Source organism: Hyaena hyaena, unplaced genomic scaffold, assembly GCF_003009895.1.
Source record: "Hyaena hyaena isolate Hyena2069 unplaced genomic scaffold, ASM300989v1 scaffold_9, whole genome shotgun sequence".
Taxonomy (NCBI): Eukaryota; Metazoa; Chordata; class Mammalia; order Carnivora; family Hyaenidae; genus Hyaena; species Hyaena hyaena.
Genome location: NW_024080641.1, coordinates 1019110 through 1042970, shown reverse-complemented (window position 1 = coordinate 1042970; position 23861 = coordinate 1019110). Strand labels below are relative to the sequence as shown.

Below are 23861 nucleotides of genomic sequence, written 5' to 3'. Positions count from 1 at the left end.
AATAAGGTGGGCTGTTCCAAGCAAAGGGAATAGAGCAAACAGAAGCCTAGAGAGAAGAAAGAGATATAAATAGCTCTTTATGGCTGGCATGCAAGGGTGGGATGTGGGAGTGTGCTATAATCGAATGTTTGAGTCCCTTCAATTCATATTGAATAAAGCCCTAATGTGACTTTATTTAGAGGTAGAGCATGTTGGGAAGTAATTAAATTCAAATGAGGTCAAAAGGGTAGGGCCTTGGTCCAATAAGATTTGATGTTGTATAGAAGTCAATGGGCACAGAGCTTGCAGGTAGTAAGGGCTCAATTACTCTAGGACCCTGTAGCAAGGGCCACACAGCATAGTGGTTAATCCCACTTATTCTTTGTGCAACACTGAAAGTCATCAACCTCTCTGTACCTCTGTTCCCCCACTGTACATGGAGAGATAATAATTACCTTAATAAATGAGATTTGAATAGGTTGATATAAGTAAAACCATTAAAACAGTATGTTACAGGGACACCTGGGTGTTCAGTCTGTTAAGTGTAGGACTCATTTCAGCTAAGGGCATAATCTCACAGTTCGTGAGTTTGAGCCCTGCATCAAGGCTCTGCACTGACAGCACAGAGCCGCTTGGGATTCTCTCTCTCTCTCTGTCCCTCCCCCCTTCCCCTCCCATTTGCTCTCTCTGTCTCTCAAAAATAAATAAGTAGGGGCGCCTGGGTGCCTCCTTGGTTAAGCATCTGGCTCAGGTCATGATCTCACATTTTGTGAGTTTGAGCCCTGCATCAGGCTCTGTGCTGACTGTGCCCACCCTGCTTTGAATCCTGTCTTCCTCTCTCTCTGCCACTCCCCTGCTCTCTCACTCTCTCTCTCAAAAATAAACATAAATAAATAAATATCTAAAAGCCCGTATGTTACAGAAAACATCACCTTCATGTTTGCCATCAGTATTATTAACATTACATGTTATTTTTAAAAGTTATTAATAGTTCCGACCTCTTGACCTTTGTATTTGCTGTTCCCTCTGTCAGGAACGTTCTGTCTCTTGGAAAACTACGTTACTTGCAACAAGCTTTTACAGCCATTCCTACGGGAACGTTTCCCCTCTCCCCACCCAGCCCAGCTGGAGCAGGCAACTCGGCTCGCTCCAGGGATTCCACAGGAACGTCCAGAAACCTAGCGCTGATATTATAAGAATGGTATTGCAGTCATTTGATAACTGTCTCTCCGGCCCCAGACTGTGCTCTCCCGGAGCATTCATCACACTGTAATTTCTTTATCTGGTTACTGTGCACTGTTCCAAGGAAGGTTGGGAGTAGCTGGACTTGTAGAGTGAACAACACTGCCAACCTAAGACCCCTAGGCTAGAGTCTTCGCCGGAGTGGACGTGGGTCAGGACACCAGCTTGAAAAACAAACGCGAGGTCGAGCATCTTTGATTTCTCTGCTGTAGCCCTGCCCCCGGCCTGCGCGCTTAGTGAGGGTGACGTCATGCGTGCCCGGAGCGACGTCACCAAGGCCACCAGATCTGTTACCTCCAACGAAGGGCGTCCGCGTGGGCAGGTGGGGGGCGGGGAGGGGGAGAGGAGGCCGGAAAGTACCATTTCTAGAATCCTTTGGATTGGCGCTTCTGCTCCACATCTCCCAAATCGCCCCATTCCAAGTGCTCTCTACTGCGCATGTGCCAAAACCGGTATCCTGGCAACGGAATGGAGTCCAGCTCTTTAAGCGCACACTCTCCTGCCATTTACTGTAGTGGTTTGGTAGTATCTATGGCAACAGACCCAGTTGTGGGGAGGAGAGGATTCTGGGAAATGTAGTTAGGGTCCGGTGAGCTAGTTCTACACTTAAAACTTTATTTGCCAATCTCTAGCATAAAAAATATAAGCAACACTCAGCCCCAGATGTTTCCCTGTCACCTCATAATGGTAACAAAACGTGTCTTGGGTCGGTCTTTAGTATTTGAAAAACTTAGTTGCCCATACTACTTTCGGACAGATTTCACATTAAAAAAATTTAATTTCTGGGTTCCCTTGAAAACTCAGAAGATCTGGGCGCCTGGGTGGCTCAGTGGGTTAAGCCTCTAACTCTTGATTTCCCCTCAGGTTATGAGATCTGATCAAGCTTCGTGAGATCCATGTTGCGCTGTGTGCTGACAGTGCAGAGCCTGCTTGGGATTCTCTCTCTCCCTCACTCTCTCTGACCCTCCTCGGCTCGCTTGCTTTCTCAAAATAAACATTAAAAATAACAACAACAACCAACTCTGAAGGTCTGAAAACACTGGGCTGTTATTTCACCGCAACCACAATGGACTGGAGCTGAGTATTTTCTGTTCTCTATGAATGCGAGTGTTAACTTTATCTTCCTTGACCCATGCAATATTTGGGGTCCCCATCCCAGACCCTGAGGAAAGCCACCAAGCTCTTTTCCCTGGCATGTAAAGGCCCTCAGTATATGGATCAATATCCTTTTTGGAGGCTTCCAACTCCCCTCCCCCTTCTCATTTGCTTAATATTTACTGAGAGCCTCCTCTGGGGCAAGCATTGGGCTGGGGACTAAATCTTCAACTACATTTGATTTTTCTTACCAACCCCCATCCCTCCCACCAAACACCTTCATTATCCAAATCCTGAACGAGATAGCAATAGTTTTCTGTTCAGGAGCAGAAGGACACTATGCTCTCCGCATGTCTTTGCTTCCTACTTTGGTTAGCAAGTAGCAAGAAATGTATCTGCATCTATTCAGGAACACAGAGGGTGAAAATTTAAGAGCTCAGACAGGGAGGGGGACCTGTATTCTCTGCATTGACTACTGTTGTTACTGTCCCAGACCATGCTTGAAGGTCCCACTACGGAGGGTGTCATCTTTAGGATCCCAGAGTAGGAATGGTTGTTTTTTCAAACCCTCATCGTAGGCCGTCCATTCCTCTTGAAGGTCCAAATCACTCCTGCTTTGATGTAGGGCAACTGGTACCTACAGATGAGTGAGACCTGGTCCCAACCGTTGGGGAGCACCCAGTTGGGTCCTCCAGAAACTGGCAGAGACGTTGAGGAATTTGTCATAGACTTTATTAAACTTCTTTTCCTTTCCCCTTACAAACCTCCAAACCACAGCCCTACTGCAGCAGGAGTTTTCGGTTTTGCCTGTAAGTAATAGCCCTGGTGGGAGAGAAAAAGCCTGGAGGTTACAAAGAGAACTTCAGGTCCCTGCAGATCAACCGTCCCCCGCCCCCAAACTTCCCTCCAATCATCAGCCTTATGTGGCTCAGCCTGTGACATCATGGGTATCTGGGCAGATTTCTAGGGTTCTCAGCCAATCAGGAGGAGGGAGGAGAGAAAATTTGGGACAGGTCGTGAGCGTAAAATGTGGAAACAGAAAGAGTGGGCGAGACCAGAGAGGTAGAGGGAAGCCAAGGAATTGCCATGGATGTCACAGAGGCCGAGGGGCGAGACAGAGCTTGGGCAAGAAGCTGTGGAGGAAGAGAAACAAGATTCAAGGCAGAATGGGAAATCCAGAGAAGTGAGAAGGGAAGACAGGGCAAGGCAGAAATGAAGACTGAGTGAAGGCTGTGGGAGAGGTTCAAACCTGGGGGAAGGGGAGAGACAGGTGGGGAAGGTGCTGGAGAAAGAGAGGGGAGATGGGAGGGGAGATGGGAGGTTTAAAGAAGCAGAAAGGGCTGACAGGGCGACAGTCTGCAAGGCAGATGGGATGGGAGCCAGAGACCCAGAGACAAGGAGAAACATTCAGAGACAGAGGCAGAAAGAGACTGAGGGCACAGATTCAACGTGGGGGCAAGGGGGCGGGAGAGAAAGAACGGGACTGCAGGAGGGGTGTGGCCGAGAAAGCCACACGGGAGAGGCTGAGAAAGGGAGGGAGAAGGGGACACAACAAGCTCACAGTGAGAGCTGACACTCGTGCGAGTGCAGATTTAACTCACCATCGGGTACCGGGGAGAGGAGGGGGAGGGGCAGGAGGGGGAGGCAGAGACTGACGGAAAATGGGAGAAGAGGAGAGGGGGAAGGAGAGATGGAGACACAAAGTGAGCGCAGAGAGGGGCGCCTGGGTGGCTCAGGCGTCAGACTCTTGATCTCAGCTCAGATCATGATCTCACAGTTTGTGGGTTCGAGCCCCCCCATCGGGCTCTGTGCTGACAGTGCAGAGCCTGGAGCCTGCTTCAAGTTCTGTGTCTCCCTCTCTCTGTGCCCCTCCGCTGCTCCTGCTCAGACTCTCTCTCTCTCTCTCTCTCTCTCAAAAATAAAATAAAACATTAAAAAAATAATAAAGTGAGTGCAGAGGGGCTCCCAAATGACAGAGTGACTGAGCCAGGGCAGTGCCATTTTTGAAGGGTCCAGTGGGGCATTTGGAGGCCTCAGAAGAGGGCAGGGATGACTTACGAAGCCACGATAACCCCGAAGGCAAGGACAGCCAGAAACACAGAAATGGTGACAAACAGGGCCTGCTGCTGCTGGTATCCACGCCCCTTCTCATACTGCAGGTTCATGCGCGGCTGCCTGTCAGCTGGTGGGATGGGGGAGACAACCTTGACTTCCAAGTCATCACCCTTCCTTGGCCTTGCACGCACACTCACCCCCTCCCCCAGACAACCTGGGCCTCTCTCCCCTCCTCACCACCCATCCCCTGTCCCTCCCGGGGTCTGACTGCATCCATTCCTCAAATTCTGTGTCCCAGGCACTGTTCTAGGTGCTCTGGGTACTGCCGTGAGCCCCACCGGCAAGCATCCCTGACCTCACGGCCCGACAGCCTATATGGCCCATCACAATGACCGCTAAGCGTCTAGCGCTGTCAGTCTGCATCTTCGCTGGGGACCCTGAAGGTCCTTGGGAGCCCCATTCTGCATCTTCCAATCGTCCCCCCATCCCTGCCTTTTATTCTGCCAGCGGAGCTTCTTGGCTCCACCTTCTGAATGGATCCCGAGTCTGATCCACCTCCCCGGCGACCTAAGGTCCAGCCCCCATCAAAGCGCCTCTCCGGGGATTCCGGCTTCTCTTCACCCTACAGTTCCCCACATGGCCCCCAGAGGGCGCCCATTCTCACCTAAGCCTTTCACGTCCCTCTTCCCTCACAGCCTTCCGTGAGGGCGCGTCTCATTCCGAATAAAAGCACCAAGTCCTCATCATGGTCCACCAGGCCATGCATCAGGCTCTGTGCTGACCGCTCAGAGCCTGCTTCGGATTCTCTGTCTCCATCTCTCTCTCTCTCTGACCCTCCCCCCCCCTTTTTTTTTTTTTAATTTTAACGTTTATTTATATTTGAGAGACAGAGAGACAGCGAGTGAGCAGGCGAGGGGGATAGAGAGAGGGAGACACAGAATCTGAAGCAGGCTCCAGGCTCTGAGCTAACTGTCAGCACAGAGCCCGACACGGGGACTCGAACTCACAGACCGTGAGATCACGACCTGAGCTGAAGTCAGCCCCTTAACAGACTGAGCCACCTAGGTGCCCCAACTCCCTCTCAAAAATAATATATAAACATTTTTTTAAATAAAATAAAATAGGGGAGCCTGGGTGGCTCAGTCGGTAAGCGGCTGACTTTGGCTCAGGTCGTGATCTCACGGTCTGTGAGTTCGAGCCCTGTGTTGGGCTCTGTGCTGACAGCTCAGAGCCTGGAGCCTGCTTTGGATTCTGAGTCTCCCTCTCTTTCTGCACCTCCCTGCTTACTCTCTGTTTCTCTCTCTCTCAAAAATAAATAAACATTAAAATAATTAAAATAAACATAAACTTAAAAAAGAAGTGGAAAACATTTACAATTGAATAGTATGAGAAGTCCTTTCGTTGTGTCCTGGTTGGAAATAATCAGCTGTGAAAGATATTCTGGGGACATTTAGGGAAGTTGCAAAAGGGACTTAGAATCACTTGATATTGAAGAATTGTTGCTAGGTTTTTTTCGGTATGAGAATGGCCTTGTATTTTCATAGGAAATGCCCTTATTTTTTAGAGGTGCACCATATGGGCGAAAGCTCACAGTGCTTGAATACTTTTAAAATACCATGTCTATGGGGCACCTGGCTGGCTCAGCTGGCAGAGCATGTGACTCTTGATCTTGTGGTTGTGAGTTTGAGCCCCATGTTGGGCATAGAGCTTACTTTTTAAGAAATACTATGGCAATAAATAAGGTAAGTGAAGCAAATGTGGCAGAATGTCCATCTGTCAACATAATTTGATAGGAAGTGCTACTTCAGAGTGTGATCAGGGTGAGTGTGACCTGTTTGAGGTTGTGAACTTGGAGACTTTTTTGAAATGAGGGAGTGAGAGGAATAGTGTGACAGAGAGAGAACAGCACGTGAAAAGTTCCAGCATGATTATTCGAGCTTGATAGATATATGGGGGCTCATTGTACTATTCTCTCTGCTAGAAGGATATACATTTAAAAAAAAATCTCTGAATGATTGAATGAATTCAGCAGATCCTTCTGGACTACCCAGGTATGGCACTGGCTAAAAACACAATGTCTTTCTAGCACCTGCCATTCTGGCAATAAAGACATCTTAAAGTTACAGGTATCTGGTTGGTTCAGTCGGTGGAGCATATGACTCGATCTCAGGTCGTGAGTTCAGGCCCCACATTGGGTGTAGAGATTACTTAAAAATATTTTTAAAATCTTGAAGAAAATAATAAATAAAAATAAAGCTACAGTGGGGGTCTTCCTTATTTAACAGTAGGGGGAAAACAGATTTCAGAATGTGGAAGCAACATCTGGCGAGTGCAGGACTGAAGGCTATCTGTAGGGGAACGCAAAGCCCATCTGCTGGGTCATGGCTGTCTTCATCTCTCATGCACCCCTGGCTTCCCCCACTCCCAGGAGCTTACCAAAACAGTACTTTCTTTGGATACAGCTCGGACTGATCTTCTGGCAATGTAAACAGTCCAAGACAACTTCTTTCAGCAAGTCTGAACAGGAGGGAAAGGCGGGGGTGAGGGCAGATATCAGAGGAATGGCAAGGGCACAAAGGCAGCGGGGAAAGAGAAGATGCTCTCCTGAATTTGGAGGTTCCACGTGCAGCAAAGCAAGCTGAGCAAAATGCACTGATTCGCATAAATAATGAATTTTATACAGGGGCGCCTGGGTGGCTCAGTCAGTTGAGCATCCAACTGGATTTCCCACTCAGGTCATGGTCTCAGGGTCCTGGGATGGAGCCCCGTGTTGGGCTCTGGGCTGAGCGTGGAGCCTGCTCAGGATTCTTTCTCCCTCTGCCCCTCTCCCCGGCTTGGGCTCTCTCTAAAATTAAATTTAAAAAAGAAGCCACAACCTAGGTGCAGCCTATATCCTGAGTCACCATTTTTGAAGAACTGTTCAACTCTCAGTGGAATTTGGGTAGGAGAGAAATAAATCTTTCCTTTGTTCAACCACGGAAATCTGGGGTTTGTTTGTTACTACGACATGGCTTATCCCATCTGACTCCCGTCCCCGCCAAAATACTTTTTTGCAGGTTGCAACCACTTGCAAAATCCCTCGGAAATCAGCGATCCCTGTATACTGTAGCTTTGGGGAGGAGGAAACACCAGATGGAGCAGGTGATGGCGGGGCTTGATTTGGGGGAGACAGGGTAAAGAGGTGCAGGAGGGGAGAGAAGGGACAATAAATCGAGGACTCACGGCAAGTTCTGCGATTGCAGGCTGCGAGAGAAAAGAGCTGAAGTGAGTTAAGTCAGGGCAGCGATTTGAGAATTTCATGGGAAGGGACCAGGAGGGAAAGAGCGCAGGGAATATTGGGGAGAGGCAGGGAAAGCCTTCTCTGTCATGGGGTGGGGTGGGGGGGTAGTGAGCAAAGGGTTTGGGAGGAAAAGTGGGAGAAGCGGATGGAATGATAATGGGGGAGGGGAAGGGAGCTTGGTGGAGAGAGATGCCTCACCTTTTACTTCATACAATTTTAAAACTTTCTTGAGCTCCTTGATTACGCTCTCCCTGAGAGCTATCAGTTCTTCCAGCAGAGGCCCATCTGAGGGGAGAGAGAGAGAGATCCTTGTGGGGTGGGAGGCACCCAGCAAGCCCACCCCGTCTGCAGCTTCAGAGAGATGAGGAAACTCCTTTTCATTCGCCAGGAGTAACCAAGACTGGGTGTTACTTAGGTCCACTGGGCAGATCTGTGGTCCTGGAGGTCCGACATCTAGGTCCTGATCCACTGTGGGTGCTCCAGGATGGACCACTTCCACGGGCCTCAGTTTCCTCATCTGGTAAGTAGTAGAAGGGTGGACTTGGTCACCTCTCCTTTCCTTTCTCTGATCCGCTCTCCCGTCTTCTCTGTCTACACTCACTCCTTCATCCAGCTGTTCTCATCCAGCCTCATGACTTTGTCTGTTACCTACATCTGCACCATCCAATATGGCAGCATTCTATATGCCTGGTTTCCTCCTTTTTTGAAAGCTTTCTTGAGCAATAACTCACAAACCATACATTCACTCATTTAAAGTGCACAATTCACTGGTTTTTAGCATATTCACAGGGCGGTGTAATCATTGCCACCATTTGAGGCTCCTCATTACCCCAAAAAAGAAACCCTGCACCCCTTAGCGTGTATTGCTCTTTTAAAGCTTTTATATTCACTAAATGGTCAGGTAATTCTAAAAAAGGAGATAAAATCTGATTTGTTTTAATAACACCATTCAAATGATGGTTATTTCCTCCTGATTCTGGGACTATTACATGTTCCACTTTAAAAGAAAAAACGGCTGAGGGGAGGAGAAAGGAAGAGGAATGGAAAACTACACAATTTGACAAACACGGGGAAGCAAGCAAGCCTCACCCTCAGTCCCTCGACCCTAGGACACGCGGCATCAGTATTTCGGTGACCTCCTTCCTACCGCTTCCAGGCATTGCTTTCTACAAGCCGCACACGTGCACGCGCGTGCACACACACAAACACACTCATCTTCAACGAAGATGGTGGGCTCTTCTGCGGGGTCCGCTTTCCTGCTCTAGCTTTCTTTTTTTTTTTTTTAATTTTAATGTTTTTTATTTATTTCTGAGAGAGAGAGACAGCGTGAGCGGGGGAGAGTCAGAGAGAGAGGGAGACACAGAATCTGAAACAGGCTCCAGGCTCTGAGCTGGCAGTCAGCACAGAGCCCGACGCGGGGCTCGAACCCACAAACCGCGCTGAGCCGAAGTCGGACGCTTAACCGACTGAGCCACCCAGGCGCCCCCTGCTCTAGCTTTCAAAGTGGGGCAAACCTTCTGGGGCTTAAGTCTCCCCACCCGCCACCGGCTCTTGTCCACAGGGCCCTCTACTGCCCTCTGCTGGGGGACTGTCAGAAGGCCCTCGAATGACTAACCCCCTGGGGCCACTGACCACAAAACCGGAAGGCACCCGCCCTGCAGGGTGGTTAGCAGCACCATGTCTGAGCTGTGTTCTTTGGCAAAGTCACCTAACTTCTCTGAGCCTCAGTCACCTGCTCTGTAAAGGGCAGATCACGGTAGCGCTCACGGTGATGAACTGTCCTGGACTTTGAGGACACCACTTTAGCATCCTGCCAGACGACACACACTAAAGGCTATATGCACGTTTTTATTTTGTTTTGTTTTGTTTTGTTTGTTTTGTTTTGTTTTGTTTTGTTTATATCCAGGGGAGGCGTGGTGGACCCGCGGAAAGGGAGGGCGGGGAAGGGGACTGGGAAAAGGCTTTCCCCCTTAGCTCCTACCTCTTAGAGAATTAACCAGTAAGTGGCTTGTTTGGTTCTTGATAAAGGACGCCACGTGTTCTAGGTGATCTATCCCTGGAGGCAAGAAGGGAGGAAATTCCAGTGGGTCCCCCAGAGAGCCAAGGGACACCCCCATCTTCCTCCAGGACCGGTCCCATCTCCCCCTCTTGGGGACTGTGGTCCCCGAAGCGTCTGTCTCCCACCCCAGCCTGGGGCTACGCCCCACGTGTCCCTTTTCCCTCGCTGTGCCAGGCCCCCTCCCCTCTCCAGCACGCACCCACTTTCCCCACAAACGCGTTCAGAGCGTAGTCCCGGAAGAAAGGCCCCTCCATGCCCAGCAGAAGGGTCTGGGCGCGGACCTGCAGCTGCTCCTGAAGGAAGCGCTTGGGGATGAGGGCCAAGCGCAGCTGGGTCAGGGCCTCCTGCACCGAGTGGTCACACTGCAGGCAGCCCCGGCCTCCGCGGGCGCTCAGGCCCAGCAGCAGCAGCAGAGCCAGGGCCGGAGGCATGGCAAGGCCTTTGTGACGTCATGGAGAGAGAAGCTGGCTGGCCCCACCCCCGAAGCAGGGGCGGGGTCAGGGAGGAAGAGGAGGAAGGGAGAATTCCCTGTGTGTATAGGCACCTGTTTGCTGGGCACTTGCTATGTGCCAGGTGTGGTTCTAGAAGCTAGTAAGAGAGTCTAGAAAAACAGAGAGCTCTGCCTTGCCCTCCTGGATCTTACATTCATTCAGGCAACCCATATTTATTGAGCACTGTGTGCCAGGCTCTGTTCTAAGCACCTGATACAGAGAGGAGGCTAACAGGCTCTGCTCACATGGACTTACATTCGTTTGTTCAACAAATTCCAGTGGAGCAGCCACTGCTGGAGGTAGACTGGGGCACCTGAGTGGCTCAGTTTGTTAAGCATCCAATTCATGATTTCCATTCAGGTCATGATCTCACAGTTGTGAGATTGAGCCCTGGGTCAGGTTCCATGCTGGGTGTGAAGCCTGCTTAAGATTCTCTCTCTCTCTCTCTCTCTCTCTCTCTCCCTGCCCCTCCCCCACTCACTCTCTGTCTCTGCTTCTCTCTCAAAAAAGAAACCACTAAAAAAAATGGGCAAAGGCCTCGAACAGGCATTTCTCCAAAGAAGATATAAGAATGGCCAATAAGTGCATGAAAAGATGCTTCACATCACTGAGCACCAGGGAAATGCAAATCAAAACCATAATGAGATGCCACCTCACACTCATTAGGATGCCTACTTACCAGGAAAACAGAAAATAGCTAGCGTTGGCAAGGATATGGACACATTGGGACCCTTGTGCACTGTTGGTGGGAATGTAAAGAACTGCTATGGAAAACAGTATGGAGGTTCCTCAAAAAAATTAAAAAAAATATCTAGAAAGATCTGGAAATTTTGCTTTTGGGTAAATACCCAAAAGAACTCAAAGCGGAGCTCAGGGGTATTTGTCCACCCATGCTCACAGCAGCATTATTAGCAGAAGCCACACTGTGGAAGCAACCAAAGTGTCTACTGACTAATGAGTGGGTAAACAAAATGTGAGATACATTTACAAAGGGAGATTATTCACTCTCAAAAAGGAAGGAAATTCTGCCAGGCTACAACATGGATGAAGGCCATTATGTTAAGTGGATAAGCCAGTCACAAAAAGACACATACCGTCTGATTCCACGTCCAGGAGGAATCTGGAGTATTTAGAGTTGTGAAATTCGCACTCAGAACATTTAACATTGGTTTGATTGATTCAACCCTGATCAGACTTTCCCAAACACCTCCTAACTCCTCCACTTCCATATCACCTCCTCTAAGAAGTCCTCCCAGATTATAAAATCATGCCTGCCTTTGTTGTCCCCTACTTCAGGGATCAACGCACTTTTTGAAGGCCAGGTTGCAATATGGAAATGAGTAGGCTGTGTTCCAGTAAAACTTTATTTATGGACACCGAAATGTAAATTTCATAGAAATTTCATGTCACAAGATATTCTTTAGTTCTTTTCAAACCATTTAGAAATGTAATAACAATAATTAGCTTGGGGGCCATAGTTTGCCACTAACTAATTATCCTGTTGGTTTCTGTCCTCACGCTAATTACAACTGATAATATATTTTTTTTGTCTTGCTCCCCTATCATCCAACAAACCCCTTGAGGCCAGGAACTATGTATGCTGTTCACCATTATGTCCCTAACCCTTTGGAAGGAACCTGGTATATGATAGATGTTCAATAAATATTTGTTGAGTGAAAGAAAGAGGCAAAAAAAAGTCAGTTTCCTTTTCTGGGCTTCAATTTTCTCCTGTGTAAATTGGGAGTCACAATATACCTGCCTCATGCCAACGATGTAATGGTGTAAAGCAATGTCTGTGCCGTCCACTGTGTGAGCCACTGGTCACATGTGGCTGTTGAGCGCTTGAAATGTGGTGTGACTGAGTAACTGAACTTTTTTAACTTTTTTTTTTTTTTTTTGAGAGAGAGCATGAGAGCAGGAGAGGGGCAGAGAAAGAGAGGGAGATATAGAATCGGAAACAGGCTCCAGGCTAGCTGTCAGCACAGAGCTGATGCGGGGCTCGAACCCACGAAACCGCAAGATCATGACCTGAGCCGAAGCCGGGTGTTTAACCGACTGAGCCACCCAGGCGCCCCAAGATCAAGTGTTTTTAAAGAAAATTTAGTGTCCAAATTGACATGTGCTATCCTGAGAACGTATCAAAGACTTGGTACCAAAAAAAAAAAGTAAAATGTTTCAGTAATTTCTATAATGGTTGCATGTTGAAATTATAACATTTTGGGTATGAGTTAAATAAAATATTATAATTAATATCACTTGCCTCTCTTTACTTTCTTAACATGGCTAGCAGAAATTTTGAAATTACATGTGGGACTCATATTTCAATTGGATATCGCTGTTTTAGCACAATGATATCCAATGCATACTATTTACGTTGATGTGATTAAATTCGCTGGGGTTGGTGCGGGGAACCACACAACGTGTAATGGGCAATCAGACCGCCAGAGGGCGCTCACACCCGAGTGAAATTCCTCTCCCCAACCTGAGTCTCACCCGTGACTTCCTTCTGCCCTCGCCTACCCAGAATTAGCCACTTAAAGTCGTAGCTAATGCGGCAGAGCCCATACTTTGAGATAAGAACCGAGATAGGAACGCGCTGGCCTCCCCTCTTCTCCCATCACCATGCCCCATGCACGCGGAGTCGAGGGGCTGTCCGCCCTAAGATGTCTTCAGAACGGGATGGAAAACAAAGGTAGGAAAACAAAGGCTGTAAATTCCACAGCTTCTAAGCACCAAAGCCTCAGGTCCAGGTCTGAGGCAGGAAGAATCAGGAAGCAGAACCGGTTTTATTTCTCCGAAAATACAGCCACGTTAAAGCGCAGTTTGGGAACACCCTCAGTTAAATTAAACATCTGCAGATTTCACAGCCCAGCAATTCCACTCTTGGTGAAGAGGCTGAAGAAGTTCTCAAACTTGCCCACGAGGGGCATGGTGTTCATCAGTGTTATTTATTTTTAATTAAAAAAATTTTTTAATGTTTACTCATTTTTGAGAGAGAGCATGGGCAGGGGCGAGGCGGAGAGAAGAGAGAATCTGAAACAGGCTCCAGGCTCTGAGCTGCCAGCACAGAGCCCGACATAGGTCTTGAATCCATGAACTGTGAGATCATGACCTGAGCTGAAGTCGGCCAACTGACTGAGCCCCCCAGGCGCCCCAGCCACAGTGTTGTTTATGATGGGAGCTGTTAACGGCAACCTGGTGGCCATCTCAGGGGAGGAGGAGGCCCCCCCAGCGTGCAGGGTGGAGGCTTCTGCAGCCACGAGGAGCAACGGACTGGGCTGTACACGAAGCAACAAGAATGGATCAGAGTGAAAATAGTAACAACCAGAGCAAGAACTACCACCCAACGCTGTTGATATAAATTTAAGATTCATACATCGTCCTCCAAGAATATGCAACGTGTAAGGAAATCGATAAACAAAAGGATTCAGATGAACAGGATGAATGGCAGCTCTGGCAGGGAAGGAAAGGAGTGTGGGTGGGAGCGCAAAGTGGAGTTAACGGACTAAGGAATATAAATAAGACTTGGGGCGGCTGGGTGGCTCAGTCAGTTAAGTGTCCAACTCTTGATTTTGGACTCAGGTCATGATCTCTTGGATCATGGGTTCAAGCCCCACATCGGTCTCTGCACTGACAGTGCGGAGCCTGCTTTGGATTCTCTCTCTCTCCCTCTCTGCCCTTCCCTGCTTGCTCTCGTGCTCTTTCTCTGAAAATAAATAAAAACAAATAAATAAAACTAACACTGACTTTGTGTGAGCCAGGTGGTTAAGGGTACTGCCAGGGTGGGTCAGGCTGTCTGCGTTTGAATGAATTAATCATTAAGCTCTTGCACCTAATTACTGGGTGGCCTCAGGTACATCAGGTAACCTCTCTGTGATAGTTTCTTCACCCATAAAATGAAATGAGAAGACTCCCTACATTACAGGCTTGTCCCAAGGATTAAATAAGAAGATGTATTGGGGTCCCTGGGTGGCTCAGTCGGTTAAGCACTCCACTTTGGCTTGGGTCATGATTTCACAGTTGGTGGGTTCAAGCCCCACTTCGGGACTATGCTGACAGCTCAGAGCCTGGACCCTGCTTCGGATTCTGTGTCTCCTTCTCTCTCTCTCTGCCCCTCCCCCACTCGTGCCCTCTCTCTCAAAAATAAATAAACATTTAAAAAGATTTTTTAAAACGTAATAAAAAAATGTATAGAGTGTAAATCAGTACGTAGCAAGAGCTATCAAAGTGCTGGGTATTTTTATAAGCTTTATGAAATGAAGATTATGATTGATGTAACCTTTTGCACCTGAGGTTATTAAAAATGGAAGGGCAAAGGGGGGCCCTCTGAGCTGGGGAGGGGAGACAGAAGCAAAGAAGGAGAGAAAACAATAGATGTGGATGTAGAACTTTTGAGAGTGGAGGGGTGACGAGACATGAAATATGCCCATATTAGTCAGGAGTGGGCTGAGTTATGCTGTTATAACAGCCAGGCCCACTGTCTCAGTGGTGTAAAACAACAAACTGATTTTTCACTCATATCATTGTGGCTGCCTCGTCTGGACTCTGGAAGAGGGGACCAAAAAAAAAAGAAGAAACCAACATTCACTCTTAAATGTTTCCACCCACAAATGACACCTGCCCCTTGGCCAGAGTGAGTCATCTGGCCACACTGCACTTCAGGAGAGTGAGGAAGAGTGAGCCTTTGGGCACCCAGAAGGACTGAGAGTTGGAATATTTGTGGGCAGCTTGAATGACTGGCTCGAAGCCCTCTTTAAGCTAAAGGACCTGAGAGCTGAGAGCTTCGCCCTCAAGTCTGGGGCTGGCTCAGAGAAGTTCCATCATGCCATTGCAGCAGCAATGTAATAGTCACCTGTTGCTGTGTAACAAAAAGAACAAGAACAACAACAACAAAAAAAAACCCAGACACAGTGCCTAAGAACAACAATGAGTGTTTGTTATCTCACGGTTTCTGCGGGTCAGGAATTAGGAAGTGGCTGAGCTATTCAGTGGCGGCTCAGAGTTTTCTGATGTTCACCCGGGCTGCAGTCATCTGAAAGCAAGATTGGGGCTGGAGAATCTGCGCCCCAGGGTGTCCCTCTCACAAGCTGGTGCTGGCTCGTGGCAGAAAGCCTTAAGTCCTTGCTCTCCGAGTCTCTCCACAGGCTTATTTATTTTTGAGAGACAGAGACAGAGTGCAAGCAGGGAAGGGGCAGAGAGAGAGGGAGACACAGAATCCGAAGCAGGCTCCAGGCTCTGAGCTGTCAGCACAGAGCCCGATGTGCGGCTCGAACTCATGAACCGCGAGATCATGATCTGAGCCCAAGGGGGCCACTTAACTGACTGAGCCACCCAGGGGCCCTGGGAGCTATGTCTTTTGTTAACCTAGCCGCAGAAGTCACATACCATTATTTCTACCATGTTCTATCTGTTAGAAGCAAGCCATTGAGTCTGGCTCATGTTCAAGGGAAAGGGAATTAGTCTCCACCCTTTGAAGGAAGAAGGGTCAAAGAATTTGTGGATAATATATTCTAAGACCACCAAAGGCAACCATTTGGTGGAATGGTGGTCTATGGGAAGGCTCCATAAATGTCCCAGGGCATTATGGGAAATGTGGAAACTGCTACTGGACACCAAAATCTGGTCCCCCTTGAGCATGTACTAAGTGCCACATGCTATTCTAGATACTCATGTTTAATTCAAGTAATTCTCACAACAATCCCATGAAGTAATAAAACAACACCTAGAGGGAGCTCGATTGGTTAAGCAACCGACTCTGGATTCAGGCTCAGGTCATGATCTCAGCGTTCGTGGGTTTAAGCCCCATGTGGGGCTCCTCGCTGACAGGACAGAGCCTGCTTGGGATTCTCTTCCTTTTTCTCAACCCCTCCCCTGCTTGTGCTCCCTTTCAAAATAAATAAATAAACTTAAAAAAAAGAAAAAAGTAAAAGGTAAAACAACACCTAACATTTATTGAGCACTTATGTACGACGTGTCCTAACTATGTCGTTAGGCACTGTCCTAACTACGCTTTCCGTGCATCAACTCAGTCTCACAGCTGCTCAGTGACCCCCATTGATAAACGGGAACACTGAGGACCAGAGAGTTTAAGTAACTATTCTAAGGCGGCACAGCTGGCTGATGGGAGAGCTGGGATTTGAACCCAGGCAGTGCAAATCCAGGATAGTGCTTTTGCCAGAGACACTGTGTCATAGAGAAAGCACAGGGTCCGCATCCCGCACACACTGCCACTGCCGAAAAAGCTGTTACCTGCTCCTGGAATATTTACAGAGGTTTCCCTGTGCTCCATGAACCTGGTAAAGTACTCGACACAAGCTAGTGTATTGTCTAAAGGAAGGCAGGCTTTAGCACATTAAATCAGCACACAGCTTGGGAAAAAAAATCCCTATTTGACAGATGTGGCAAATGAGGCTTAGCGGGTCGAGCCACTCACGCTGGGATGCGTAGGTAGGGACAGAAGCAGGAGTGGGCCCAGGCAGCCAAGATGAGGTCACTGGAACCCTGCTGGGCGGCCTGATGGCCTGGCTCGGCCGCTGGCCGTGGCCGCGTTGGTGCGAGGCTGGTGGGAAAGAATGCCGGGAAACGGTCGGTCGGAAGGGATTTGGCTTTGGGCCCATGGGACGGGACGAGGCAGAATTAGAGGAGCGAGCTCCAGGGTTGGGTGGGGGTGGGACGCGGGTGCGGTGTTGGTGCAGTGGGGGAGGGGCAAGTGCGTTGGTTTGGGGGGAGGGGCAGCTGCGGTGGTTTTGGGGAGAGTGGGAGTGTGGTGGGGGAGGGGAGGGCTGCGGTGGATTGGTTGGAGAGCCTGTGGGTGCTGTGGAGGAGGGGCGGGTGCCGTGGGTGGGGGAGGGCCCAAGGAAGTGGGCAGGGGCAGGGTACGGAGGGTGGGGGAGGGGCAGGGTGCATTGGGGCAGGGCAGGGTGCAGTGTGGAGGGGTAAGGGGGCATGGTGGGGTTTGAAAGGGCTGGGCTGCCTTGCGGGAGAGGCGGGTGCGGTGGGGGGGAGGGTTGGGGTGTTGTGGGGGTGCGAGGTGGATGGGCGAGGGTAGAGTGGTGGGTGGGAGAGGGTTTGGGTGCAGTGGGGGAGGGGCAGGTGCGGGTTGTGGGATGGAGGGACGGGGGAGGGAGTGGTGAGTGGGAGAGGTCTGGGGTGCGGTGGGCATGGGGCTGGGGGCGGTGGGGGTGCTGTCCCCCAGTCCACCGCCGGCGCCCACCCCCTCTCCAGTCCGCAGCCGCCGGGCTCTGGTCCTCAGGCGCTGGTGTGGGAGGCTTGATTGGGAGAACCCCTTAGGACGCGGTCTGGCAGGATCCCCGGGCCGGTCCGTGCGCACTCGGGAGAAGTGTGTGCACACACCCGCCCCGGTGCACGGAGGCGAGCGCCGCAGCCTCACTGTGTCCTCATCCCAGGCCGGAAACCACCCGAACGTCCATCACCCGGAGACTCCCTGGATAAGCGCACTGTGCTTTTCTAGATTCGTAAGAGAGCTTTCCTGGTCCTTAGTTTCCTAGGGACCAATTGTAAAAATCACGTGTAGCTTTCCGGTTCTTAAAGAGTATTTCAGGGGCGCCTGGGTGGCCCAGTCGGTTAAGCCGCCGACTTTGGCTCAGGCCATGATCTCACGGTTCCTGCGTTCGAGCCCCGCTATGGTTCTGTGCTAACAGCTGGGAGCCTGGAGCCTGCTCCAGATTCTGTGTCTCTCTGACTCTCCCCTGCTCCCGCTGCCTCTCTCTCTCTCTCAGAAATAAATAAAACATTTTAAAAAATCAGAGCATTTCAGAGATTCTTTTTCTTAAAATGTTTATTTTTGAGAGTGAGACAGCATCAGCAGAGTAGGGCCAGAGAGAGGGAGACACAGAATCCTCTAAGCAGGCTCCAGGCCCTGAGCTGTCAGCACAGAGCATGACATGGGGCTGGAACTCTGGCGGGAAGTCGGAGGGTTAACCCGCTGAGCCCCCCTCCCCCGCCCCACAATCCCCCCAAGATTGGGCCTTTCAACCATCAAACAAAACTGCTCTAATTGCCAGTTGCAGAAATCTGGAGTGGTTTTACATTAATCTTTTGCGAATGCAGTTAACTGACAGTTTGTTTTGACTGTGTGGTCCCACCGCAGCACGTTCAACCGGGCCATTCATTCCCCTCGGCACCGGAATGGTCTCTGGAATGGTCTCCAGACACCATCTTGGATGCATGTCTTAGATGTGACTTCAGGCCAAAGAAGCCACAGAAAAGAGATGTGATCTAAGATTCCATCGACAGAAAGTGCAAAACTGGCGGAAGCAGAAGCGACCAGATCACCAGGAGAGGTATGTTGGAAGAGCCAGGAGGGAGGAGCTGTGAGGAGGGGGCGCAGGGTCCTGTTTTGTGGCTTGCTGGTGATTAGGAGGCTTTCATTTTACACTCATTAACTACCCTGCAAATTGTGACTTATAAAATCAATTCTATAGAGGCGCTGGGTGGCTCAGGCGGTTAAGTGTCCAACTTTGGTTCCGGTTATGATCTCACGGTTCGTGAGTTCAAGCCCTCCTTCGGGCTCTGTGCTGACAGCTCGGAGCCTGGAGCCTGCTTTGGATTCTGTGTCCCCCCCTCTCTCTCGGCGACTCACCCGCCTTGCGCTTTGTGTGTGTGTCTCTCTCTCAAAAATAAATAAACATTTAAAAAAAAGTACTCCGCTGGATGGATAGACCACATTTTATCTGTTCAACCGTCGACAGACACTTGGGTTGCTCGTACATTATGTGTTATGTAGTTTTCTGGATGTACATTATATTTGACAGTAAGAAAAAAAGCTTTAAAAATAAAAAACTTGCAGTGCTATTTGCTGGCTACATAGCACACATGCACACGGGCGCGTGCACACATACACACTCCCTCACACCCTGGACAGGGCCTGGGTGTCACCCCGAGAAAGAGGTGGGGCCCGTGACCTGTGTCCTGGGGAATTTCTCACACCCACGGGGCGGGGCACAGTCACACCCACCCACCAGACTCTCTGCTTCCAGTCACCTGTGGGGGGGGGGGACGCGGGGGGGGAGGGGCACCATGCCATTTCTGCTCAAGTTTCAGCTGCAGGTGGCCTCTGGGGCCAGGACGCCCCCACCCTCCAGTCCCAGAGCCTCTCTGCAAACAGCTGCTCCCTCGGCTCTCTCTCTCCCGGCTGTGCTGAGATGGTGAGGTGACCCTAGGCTGTCCACCCTGCTGCTGTCCCAGCTGTCCCCCTTCCTCACTTTTAGTCCCCCACTGTTCTCTTTTTGCCTCTCCCTGTCTCTGGGCCTCTGTCTCGCATCTCTGGATCTCAGCCTTTCTGTGTCTCTCGTTTTCCCTCCTCGCCTGCTTTTCCTTTTTCTGCCTTCCTGCCTTTCTTTAACTTCTCTTTGATTTTTTTAAATCTTTATTTATGAAGGAGAGAGAGAGCGTGATCGAGGGAGGGGCAGAGACAAAGGGAGACACAGAAAATGAAGCAGGCCCCAGGCTCTGAGCTGTGAGCACAGAGTCCGACGCGGGGCTTGAACTCTTAACCTGCGAGATCATGACCTGAGCCGACGTTGGACACCACTGAGCCACCCAGGTGCCCCTCTTTAACTTCTCTTTGAGGTGTCACCTACTTGCTGTGTGACCTTGGGCAAGAGTTTTCACCTCTCTGTGCCTCCCAACTGAGGCATTACTGACATTTGGGGCTGGTTGAGTCTTCCTTGGGCAGGGGTGGGGGTGGGGGGCACATCCTGTGCACCATATGTAACATGTGTACCAGCATCTCTGGCCTGCCCCCACCCCCAGCTGTGACAACCACAGCTGTCTGTAGTAATTGCCACGGTCCTGCATTTAAGGACCCATGAATGACTATTAGGCACTGGAGTGCAGGGATCAGGTGAGTGGGGCCTAATCACAAAGGAAAACTTGGAGGCTTCAAAGGACACCATCAAAAAGTGAAAAGAGGGGGCCGCCTGGCCGGCTCAGTCAGGAGAGCATGCAACTCCTGATCTCAGGGTTGTGAGTTCAAGCCCCACACTGGGCACAGAGCTTACTTTAAGTGAAATTAGGGCCACCTGGGTGGCTCAGTTGGTTAAGCATCTGACTCTTGATTTCGGCACCAGCCATGATCTCAGGGTTTGTGGGTTCGAGCCCTGTGCTGGGCTCTGCACTGTCAGTGTAAAGCCTGGTTGAGATTCTCTCTCTCTCCCTCTCCCCCCACCAAATAAATAAATAACCTTTATATTGCAAATGTGATAAGTGACTTGTATCCAGTATATATAAAGTACTCTAAGAATCAACACTTAAAAAAAATTAAGTAACTCTGGACACCTGGGTGCCTCAGTCGGTTAAGCATCCAACGCTTTGTTTCCTCTCAGGTCATGATCTCACGGTTTGTGGGTTCAGCCCCCACATCGGGCTCTGCACTGGCAGCGCGGAGCCTCCCTGGGATTCTCTCTCTCCTTTTCGCTCTGTCCCTCCCTCTTTTTCTCTTTCTCAAAATAAATACATAAACTTAAAAAATTAAACAACCCACTTAAGAAATGGGCAAAGAACGTGAACAGACATTTCTCCAGAGAAGACGCATGATAACCACATGGAAAGATGCCATTAGTCATGGGGGAACTCCAAACCCAAACCCCAGTGAGACCCGGTCTCACACCCCTGGGAAGGCTATGCTCCAAAGAGTCAGGCGCTAATACGTGTTGGCCAGAATGTGGAGAGGCTGCAACCCTCGTGTGTTGCTGGTGAGGATGTAAAGTAGTGCAGGTGCCTTGGAAAACAGTCTGGAAATTCCTCAGAAAGTTCAACATCAGGTTTCCATGTGACGCAGGAGTTTCACTCCTTGTAAATATCCGAAAGCATATGTCCACACAAAAGAGCGCACACGCACGTTCAGAACAGCACGATTCACAGCAATCGGGAGGCAGAAACAGCCCAGATGCCCGACAACTGATGAAAGAATACACCGAATGTGGGCTATTCATGCAGTGGAATCTGATTCAGCCACAAAAAGGAACAAAGCACGCATATGCACTATGACACGAATGAATCTTGGAAACATGCTAAGTGAAAGAAGTGGGGGGCACCTGGGTGGCTCAGTCGGTTAAGCTTCTGACCTCTACTCAGGTCATGATCTTGCGGTTCATGGCTTCAAGCCCCACATCCGGCTCACAGCTGTCAGCCTGTCAGTGCAGAGCCCCCTTCCGATCCTCTGTCCATCTTTCTGCGCCTCCCTGACTTGTGCTCTCTCAAAAATAAATAAACATAAAAAAAAAAGAGAGAAGAAATTCTAATCGATCAAGACTCAGCCTCCATCCTCTCCCTCATCCTGCCCTGGCCTCTTCCCTGGCCTCCTTTCCTCCAGTCTCCCCGCTCCAGTCCATTTCCTCCAGGGTCCGTAGACTCACGTACTTGGGGAAGCCCTTCGTCACTCCCCATACCCATGTCCATGCAGGTTTCCTGCGGCTCGAATGCCCTCCCTATTCTCTCCTTCCCCACCTGCCCTGTGAACTTGGTTCCGCGCCCAGGTCACAGCCTTGCACGTGCCCTTTGACCTAGTGACTCCAATTCTAGGAATTCAGCCTTCAGGTAAACTCACACATGAGCTCAGAGAACGTTTGTTCCCCGCAGCACCGCTAATCATGGTGGGGAGGGAATAACTTAAACGCTCATCGAGAGGGGACGGTCAGGTAAATCTTAGGGGGGGGCTTCTAAACAGCTTAATGTGATAGATGCAGGTGGTTACAGACAGACGCCTCTTCAAGATCATTACTAAGGGAAAAACACCAGGTGTAAAACCCGCACAACCCATCCTCACTTCACTGTGTGACCTTGGGGAAATTACTTTGCCCCTCTGAACCTCCATTGCCTCATTTATAAAATGGGATATTCAAAATCTCAGAGGTTTCAGTAAAGATTAAGTAACAAAACATCAAAACACGTGGGGAGGAACATTCAGAACATGTTAGCTTTTTTATTTTGAGAGAGAGAGAAAAGGAGAGAGTGAGCAGGGGAGGGGCAGAGGGAGAGGGAGAGAGAGAATCTTAAGCAGGCTCCAAGGCCAAAAAGGAGCCCAACACGGGGCTTGATCTTGCGGGGCTTGATCTCACAACTATGAGATGATGACCTGAGCCAAAGCAGGGGCTTAACCGACTGAGCCACCCAGGTGTCTCAGAAAATGTTCGTTTTTAATACTAGGGCAGAGGCTGGAAAAATCTTCTGGGAAGGGCCAGCTAGCCAATATTTTTGGTGTTATAGGCCATATGGTCTCTGTCGCAGCCACTCAACTCTGTTATAGTTGCACAAGCACAGTCACAGGCAGCCGCACCAACAAATGTGTGCAGCTGTGTTCCAGACAAACTATCTAATAAGACAGACAGCCGGCCTGTGGGCCGTGGTTTGCCATCCCCTGTATTAGGATTGAAAGAGAGACCACTGTTTGTTTTTATAGGGTTTCTGTGGCCCGCCAACCTTTGAACTCTTCTGTCTCACAGTCCTTATCAGACCGCATTGTGATATCGGTTTCTCTTTCCCTTTAGGGCTCCAGGCCCCCACCCCCACCAGACATTAAACCCTGCCAGGGCAGGAGCTTTATCTGAGCTACATGGGTCTCTAGAACCCAGGCTCCATCCCTATTCTGGGAGCGCAGCAGAAATATTTTTTGCATGCATTGATTCATAAAGGCAGTGTGCAACACCAACTACGTGCCGGCTACTCTTCTGGACACGGAGACTAGAACACAGAAACACACTCCTGGGTCTCATGTTGTAAAAGCAGTCCATAAGTCCAATAAACACCCGAAATGTATATAAGCCATTGGGGGGTCCTAGGCACCGAAGAGAAGCAAATAAAGCAAGAAAGGGGTAGAGAAGTGAGGGAGGAGTTGTTAATGTTCACGGTTCGGCCACTGGAGGCCTCCCTGAGATATGAGGGAGGTCAGGAAGGAGATGAAGGAGTGAGTCATGAGGATATCTCAGAGATGAACCTTTGGGTGGAGGCAAGAGCAAGTGCAAAGGCCCTGAGGTGGGAATGAGCCTGGAATTTTCGAGACACAGCAAGGAAGTCAGAGCGACAGCAGCTGAGTGTGTGAGGGGAAGAGCTGAAGATCCAAGGCAGGGTCACGGGTGACGGGGTGCGGGGCACTGATCCCCGTCATGAAATCTCCACCCTCATGACCTAATCCCCCCAAATCTCACCTCCTAATACCTTCACTTTGGGGGTTAGGATTTCAACGTACAAGTCTTAGGGGGACGCAAACATTCAGACGGCAACAAGAATAAAAATTGTCTCCAAGCATTGTCCCCTGAGCGACCCACTTGCTTCTTGCTCAGAATCACTGATCTAACGCGCTCCTGCCTGTAGAGGTCAGAATAAAGTGGGGTACACGGCAGTGACGGGCCAGCCCCAAAGACAGAAAACCGCCAAGGTCTGCTTCTTACTCATGCTCACGACCCTCCCCGGCAGCTGAGAACTCCACCTCCAAGTCCTCATCGTTCTCCCTACTGAACCCAGGCCGACCAAACAGCCACTCTTAGCGACACTGCTGCCAGTTAGAGGGAGAAAGCAGCGGGCTTTCTCCTCCCGGAAGTGAGGACTACGCCTGCTCTCGCTTCATTGGCCCAAGCAAGTCACATGACAGGAAGTGCGACCTTACCACGGGCTAAGGAGGAGGGATAAAGGAAAATTTTTT

General features: G+C 49.9%; 1 protein-coding gene across 1 annotated transcript; it reads right to left on the bottom strand.

Annotated features, from left to right (window-relative positions):
• Positions 1-3026: 3026 nt before the first annotated feature.
• Positions 3027-10141, bottom strand: IZUMO2 (IZUMO family member 2). The gene is made up of 7 exons (XM_039249104.1): positions 9910-10141; positions 9633-9707; positions 7850-7936; positions 7594-7614; positions 6808-6888; positions 4375-4498; positions 3027-3138 (listed from the first exon to the last, which is right to left on the bottom strand). Exons 1-7 carry the CDS (start codon positions 10139-10141, stop codon positions 3096-3098), a joined length of 663 nt encoding a protein of 220 aa, XP_039105035.1. The 3' UTR covers positions 3027-3095.
• Between the last annotated feature and the right edge of the window lie 13720 nt (positions 10142-23861).